The 7,880-nt window shown below is 45.3% G+C and overlaps 1 protein-coding gene across 1 annotated transcript in view; it reads right to left on the bottom strand.

Annotated features, from left to right (window-relative positions):
• Nucleotides 1-1,801, bottom strand: part of LOC104502310 (serine/threonine-protein kinase BRSK2) — a gene marked incomplete at its 3' end in the record, with an annotated part of 114,808 nt that extends 113,007 nt beyond the window's left edge. Inside the window, exon 1 of the mRNA XM_010146271.1 lies at nt 1,710-1,801. Coding sequence (XP_010144573.1) covers nt 1,710-1,715 — 6 coding nt within the window. The remainder of the gene's footprint in view (nt 1-1,709) is intronic.
• Between the last annotated feature and the right edge of the window lie 6,079 nt (nt 1,802-7,880).

Below are 7,880 nucleotides of genomic sequence, written 5' to 3'. Positions count from 1 at the left end.
TTTTCAAAGCATGAATGCCACCACACCACCACTGCTTGGCTTCCCTGGTGGCCAATTCCCCGTGGCTGCTGACTCCACACAGCAAGCTGTCAGCTGGATGCTTCTCAGTGGTCACACTGGGATTGCCAAAAGCTGCCTGTGTTTCTGCCCCTCGGCCAGGCTGGACTGAGCTGGCCGTAGCACACTCAATTCCAAATTCACTCCAAGGTCTCAGGGCCTGTCTGTGACCACCAGTCGCAGAGCATTCCTTCAACGACATCTGGTTACGGAGTTTATGCAAGAACTGGTCAAACCACTTCAGTCCCATCTGTTGTTCCAACCTCCCGAGCACAGAGAACAGAATCCTTGAAAGAGAAAATCTCACCAAGAATGGTCTGAAAATGAGACTCATGACACAACGGGCTGTTTCCTCCTGAGAAGGATGCTGAACAATCTTACAGGACACGGCACGCTCCAGAACGCGGCTGTGTAAACAAGGGCCTAACGCACCGTTTCACTGCTCAGATTTCATACTACGACCGAGGTAATGCAACACGACTAAAGCAGAGAGATCACTTTGCTATGCTAAGTGATTTGCCTCCTACTCTGAAAATCAATGAGGTAAATAAAATGTTTTATACAGATATCAGACAGTGTCTCTCAGCAAACAAAATGCTCATGTTTTTTAAAAATAATCCTACTATGCTACTCTGGAAGATATTCAAAGTGTTTAGAGTCTCACTCTTTAAGAACACTCCTCTGAATAAAACGAACTTGTGTTTTGTATGTGTAACATCCACTGCCTGCACGTTCCTTCAGTCTCCACTCTTGTTCTGCTCCTAGTCAGGCTGCTACACCTACCTGTGCTGGACAACGGCCGACACAGAAGCAAAGAGAGGAAAGAGAGGTGACATATAAAGAAACACGCTCCACGTGCTTGTAGGGATGTTACCTCAATCAAGTGCTCTAGGCTGCATGCAGAGCTGTTGGCGTCACTTGCAGGTGACAGCTTGATGGAACTCTGTTGAGTGTAGTCGTGTTCCCTCTCATCAAGCTGAATTTAGCCTTTCTCGTCACCAAATCACATGAACAAACTTCCATGCATATATTTATTTTATTTTTAGGTTTCCAAGATCAATCAATGACACTCATGTAAGGAGACGGGTGTCACAAGGCTCGGCAAAAAAGGAATTAAGCTGTTCTGAACAGCACAGGCACTGGGACCCTCAGGACAGACCCTCTGATGGTTTCCAGTGGCACAACTCTGTGGATTGCTAACAGAATTACAATAGCTTTAAACGGTCGTGGACCTTGGCGCGTCAGAACAAACCCACGCAGCAGAGTGAGCAGTAGGAGTATTCCAACAATGGATTCACCAGCCTTTCTTAAATCTCTTCCTACTGACACTGCACACCTCAGTCTGCAACGTGCCACAGCTCCTGTGCTCTGCTGCGGTGGTGGAGGTCAGATGCCAGCAGACATCTGCCCCACAGAGGAGCAACTGCTCTGCAGCTGACCGTTTATTTTGCTCACAAAGCACAGGCGCACTCCCACTTCATTTCGGCTGCCCTAGACTCCCCCATAACTAAATTATTGTTATTATGCTCCATATAATCCCAGTACTGACAGGGATGTTTATTATACGTAATTAAAGATATTAATTTTGCATGGAACAGAAGACACAGAGTCAAGATCTTAGGGTTTTTTTAAAACTCCCATTAGAAAATTACCTTCATTAGCACCGACTCGCTGAGCTTCTCTCTGTTGACAATTTTTATCGCAACCTTCTGACATGTGACACAATGAACCCCCAACTTCACAAGGCCTGCAGAAGAAACAGAGCAAAAGAGAAAGGAAGAAATGGTTAGAGACAGTCGCTGTCGAGATCTTGGCTATTAGCACCTCACCCAGCAGCTGGCAATTTATATGTAAACACAGTTCCACTAGTCCCTGCTCCAGCCAGAGCAGGTCTGGTGGGTAACAAAGACCTGGCAGCCCATCCTGTGACCATTTGGCCGTGTTGCCAACATCCTCCATGGTGCTGCAGTTCCTGCCATTAAAGCTGTACTCTTTAAGTTGAAGCGCTGCATTCCAGTTCTCACCACTCAAAGTGCGTACCACCAGTAAGAAGTAAACTTCTGCCGATTCCACCACACCAGACTGAGGGCTTTTGCCGACCCTGACATCAGCCAGATCTCAGAAATCAAGAGAACTAGAGGTTCAAATATCGGTAGTGTAGACATGGGCTTTATGTTTTTCTAGCTCCTTTCAAAGCCTCCATGATCATAGTGAAAAGTACTGCATCATCCTTTCCCTTACTGGTTTAATTTACCCTGCTGTGTAAAGTTAACACCATGATCAATGCCACCGTGGCATGGAGGAACATCAACATACGCTGATACATTTCTACATTCTTCTTATCTGTTATTGTTTACTATGCCCTTGTCTCCAGATAACTCCAGTGCTGCTAAATGATGATAAAAGGATATGGATATCCCTGACAGGATGAAGGTGTCCGAGCTATTACCAAAATAGGGAACAAAACCCCAAGAAGTAAAAGAAAGAGGTAAGTAACATACATAAAGTATTAACTTCTGCAAAATTCTGATCTGCATCTGCTGACCTGCATGAAATACATTGCGATACCTCCCACAAGCGAGTTTAAGATGGTCCTCTGAGCTCTCAACTCCACCGCCATGAAGAAAATTTGTACTCAGCAAAATTGTACTTTGCCGGTCTGTTCAAGCGAGATCTTGTTTGGCTCAGCTTTCCCTCTTGTCGACCATGCCCATGCAGCACAGCACCTGAGCGGCTGGACCCCGGCCCACCCCACACGCTACGCCAAACTGCCGTTTAGTCTAACTCGGTTATAGCCCAAGTAAGAAGAAATGGCACCTCTCGGGTGTCGCTGAGACCTGCTGGGCTTTGCAGAGCAGTTATGAGCAGTGACATTGCACAGCAAGTAAACATCTAGCCGAGCTCGCAGCTCCTGGGTTGGGTTGCATTTAAGATCCTGACCCCGTCCCCTGACGCAAACCACAGAGGCCAACGCGCTGCTTTATCTGCAAATGGAACACATAGATCTGCAGCCCAGCAGAACAGTGACACGGGACCTCACACTTCTTACCGAGGGGTGAATATGCAGACTATTGCCTTCCAACAACTATCCCCAGTGAGGTGAACCTGAGATTCATCAGGGGCTCCAGCAATCTCCGGCAGATACTTGTCCATCCTTTTGCTACACAGTTCATCACAAATTTGGAACCATTAATCATTGGTTATTATGCTGAGCAATGAACTCCTGACTCGCTTCCAGTCACACCTCTTTTATGGTGCGCTCAAGTGTTCTGGCTATTTCCAGTCCCGTAATTTCTCAGTCTCATCTGGTTAAACGCTGACATCTCTACTTTCAGCCATGACATAAACAAGGCACAAAAATTAAGAATGCGCCACACTGACAAATCCACGTGAAGCCGTGCACACTGACGGCCTGTCCTCTGCCTGAAGCGGCTGAGCAGCGCCGCTGGGGAAGGTGCTGTGGTGTCCAGCCAATCCTCACTCCTGTGACTGAATTTTGTCAGTCAATAAATTCACAGTGTCGCGCAGAGTGCTGCTGGCTCTGTGGTCGCCGTTCACAGCAGCTGCAGCCTCACTTACAGGCTTCTCTTTGGCTTTGCTCTGCCTTTGGGTAGTGGCTACTTGGCAGCACCTTGTTGAAGGTCTGCACAGTTTCAACGTGTGCCCAGCACTTCCTTCCTGCTCCCAGCACCAGGCAGCTCTACAGCACGACCACATCACTCATTACAGAATCACAGGATCATCAAATCACCTGGCTGGAAGAGATCTTTAAGATCATCAAGTCCAACCGTTCACCTTGCACTGCCAGGGTTCCTGAACCATGTCCCTCAGCACCACAACTACACACCTGTTAAATTTTTTTTACCTCTTAGTCACACTTCCAGACGTCGGCAGAACTCCTAGCTGCTCCCTTTTTCCCTTGGCTCCCAGGACCTGTGGCACGGTGCTGTGCCATAACGTGCTGCAGACCAGCCGTCAGCAGAGGTGACAAACAACTGCCCTCTGTAACTTCACCCCCAAGAAAATACAAAGGCTTCTGGTAGCTCAGGCTTCAGGGTTTGAATTTGAGTGTCGTGGCTCCTAAATCGAGATGTGTCCTGTTGAGTCTGGCTGATCTCTAAGCTATTCTTCCTCTCTGAAGCAGCCTGTCATTGAGTCACAGAAGGGTTCTAACCATGAACTTCTGGGACACCACCATGATGCACAGCAATCTTCACCGCGTCCTCTCTCCTGCTGGCTACTAACCTACCACAGAAACTCCAAAATTAAGATTAAACCATTCTGTTTACTGCAATAAAAAAAGTTAATTGACCGTTAGAAGACACTGTGCACCCTGAAAAACTCATGCTGATACTGAATCACACTGATTTTATATTGAATTAATTTCATCGACCTCAAGAAGACATTCTTGATTTACACCATGGTACCAGAGAAAATGAGAAGAAATGAATGAGAAAACACATGTGAGACTTATTGCATTTTTCCTCCTCTCCATATTCGCATTTTAAAAATCAAGAAATCAAATGCGGTCCCCACTGGTTTGTGGAGACAGAACTGTAAGACAATCCTCTGAACAGCCCAAGACAGCGCTGCTCATTATACTAAATTCACTGAGTTTAATTTTTGGATAAAAACAAAACAGGTTGTTCTGCCTTGTCTCCCCCTCCTCGTCCCCATGTCACTTCCTTTTGACATTTGCACACCAGCCTAACCAAAAGTGTCCCTCCTAGTCAGTCCATCCATAGGACAGTGCCCTCCTGCTACTACGAGGAAACCCCGACTGAGCTTGGCCAGGAAGGGCTTGTACTCCAGACCTCTGTTTGTGCCCCGTAATTCCAGTCTAGTGTGTAACTACTCAGAGATGAGTTACTTTGAACTCCCGTGGGTTTCTGATGCTCGGGAAGCCCCTTTCCTGCCACAGAGAAGGTACATCATTCCAGACACGTCTGTGGACTCACAGACCCTTAGAGAGAGTAGGAAGCAACTATGTGAGTAAACTGCTGAGCTAGTACTGAACTGCAAGTGGCAGAAACACCCGCTTAGAAACCAGTGTCTGAGGGGTGTTCACAGGGTTGTGGAGAAGTGTGGACCTTCCAGCATTTCTCCTCCTGTACATGCAGCTGTAACGAGCACCTCGAATCTCGAGCAAGCTGCCAGTGCAAACATGTTGATAACTCAGAGATGTGCTTGTAAAGCTTGTAAAGCTCACCCATACGTTCATTGTGTTTTCATTTATAATTAGAAGCCACGATTTGGAAACCAATAAGCATGAGGAAGCCCAAATGATGCAAGGAGAAGATGCCATTCAAGAAGCAGGAGCAAAGGGAAGCGTAGAGGCCTGACCCAGCCTAATGCTGCTCTGAGCTGCTCCCAGCCTTGCCTGTGGTTTGCTGCCAGCAAACCCGCACTCTGTGGATGCTTACACAGCTCTCTTCTGGAAAGGACAAGGAGGTCACGTGATGAACAAGGGCCAGATTTGGATGAGCTGGACAGATGGACAGCCCATCCCGAAGCAGTACACAGAGGAACCTTTCATTTCACCCAAGAAGTGGGTGGAGAAACAAAAGCTTCCTTCCAGCTGAGACAAGATGCTCACTGGAGTCCCCAGTCCCAGCACAGCATCTCCATGGCCTCAACTGTAACTGGCAACCACCTCCATGACTCTTCAGCCAAGGATGGGATTTCAGAAAAGGCCGATTTACTTTGGCCTTGCTTTTTGTGTAATGATTTTCTCTAAGACAGGCTGACGGAAACACTAAGATTTCAAGGCTGGGGTTATTTCACATCCGCCTTACAGCTGGGCAAATAGCAGCACGAGGGAACGCACGCGTGGGTAGTGACACCTTACTGGTGAGCCTCTTCATTAGAGAAAGGACCATTCTGGGAAGAAGAGAGAACAGTTCTTCAATCCTGTTCAAACTTAGAGGCTGCCACAGACACTGATCTGAAAGAAATCATCGTTTTCAGAGAGAGAGACTAATAAATAATACTGTTGTTTCAATATGGCATTTACGGTATCTTCGTAGTTAATGAAAACGTTCCCCCAGTCTTTCAGAAATGTTCAACACAAGTAACTCATTACCCTGATTTTTAACAATAAGGCAAATAACTACTTCAAGAAGTGGCATGTAAAATTAGGTGCATTTTCTACGTTTAATACATATGATTTTCCAATGGTAAATGGAGGCCTTTCATTTTTTTTTTTAAATAAAACCAACCCAATGGCCTGCCTGTAAGTACTGATAAATTTCTGTAGTAGGGAAACGACCTGCTGATTTCAGAAGATCATCTGCACGTCACATGTTGCTTGGTCTTCATTTCACTGCAGAACGCATTATCAAAAACCTTCTTAAAAAACCTGAGCAGAAAGCCCTGCTCTGGCCAGGAGTATCTGTTTGGGCTGGGTGAGCAATTAGAGGAATGTCTAGAGAGAAACACCACTCCCCCGTTAACGTGAGTTAGCTAATTGCCAATTAATTCAAGTCAGTGAATACTCTGCAAATGTTAATCTAGGCATAGACACAAACGTTTGGAGTTTACTTCAGGGCTCAGACTAGTCCTGGTAACAAACTATCTGGATTAAAAGAAGAACAAAACTCACAGGCTGGACAAACTCCGGTACATTGTGTTTTTAAAAGCTTAATGTGTGTTTGGTGTCATTGCGTATGAGCTTTGTACATACGATCGTTAGATACAAGGAATGTAATTTATCCCCACAAATTGGAGGTCGCTGTTGTAAATCCTAGAAGTATTTCTGGGTGCTCGTTCCTAAAACTACACGCAGTAGCATTTGCAAGATCTGCAAACCTGCAAGGACGCCAGTCTAGAAAATCAACCCTTAAAGCAGACAAAAGCATTAATATGACTCAAGTGGAGCGTAGGACAATACTTAAACCGCAATATTCTTGCTTTGTTCTCCACAGTTATCTTCACAAACACTGTACTTTCAATTAGGGTTAAATCGGTTCAGTTACAGTCTCTAACTCTGCTGACTGCAGTCAAGTTGCTTTAGATCTACAACAGCGGAAAATGGATTAAAATTTGGCCCACAGCAACACGATTTCCATAGCTGTAAAATAAGGATAATAACTCTTACTTACCTTGCAAGGCTGCAGAAGGATTAACTGATTAATCCTTACAAAGAATCTAAACCCTGTGCAAGTTTTACATTATTACAACCAGGAAAACCGCATCTTAAAAACAATCTGCAAAGAGAGCTCTAGATAATTTCTTATTAATAGCTTCCATTTAATTTCCCAATTCTTTTAGCACATAGATTTCTGGTCTCCTGCAATATGCATCTCATGCTATTCTTAGCTGCAGTGGAAAGAACTTTGTTACAGGGCATCCTACTTCTGGAAACCAATAATTGCCCTTAATTACTCAGTTTCCTCATTGAGCAGATGTTTATTTTTCTATAGCAATTGTTATCTCTAATTATTGCGTTTAAAATAAACAGAGCCTTATATCAAGTGACAGGCAAATTACATGGTATCAATTTATAATTGCATATGGGGAAAGGAGGTACAGGGTTGTCTAGAAATCTGAAAGGATGAAGATGGAGCTACGCACATTGGTAATGAAATAATTTGACCACGGGCTCTTCTACAGAGAGAGATTCTAGTGCTACGAGGCTGTTCTGAGGGCTCCTGTGATAACTGTTTCTAAATTGAATAAACTGTAATTACAGTAGGGCTAAAGCTGGAGATCAAATGCTCAGCAGGAGCAGGGAAGGAGATGTTCATCAGCGCTGGGATCCTTGTGCCTCAGCTCAGAGCACAGGGAAGCTGCACACTAAATTGCTAGAGCCTAGATTCATCATC

Source organism: Buceros rhinoceros, unplaced genomic scaffold (assembly GCF_000710305.1).
Source record: "Buceros rhinoceros silvestris isolate BGI_N320 unplaced genomic scaffold, ASM71030v1 scaffold14972, whole genome shotgun sequence".
Classification (NCBI taxonomy): Eukaryota; Metazoa; Chordata; class Aves; order Bucerotiformes; family Bucerotidae; genus Buceros; species Buceros rhinoceros.
The sequence above is the reverse complement of the archived record's forward strand: the minus strand, read 5'-3'. Positions and strand labels throughout refer to the sequence as shown.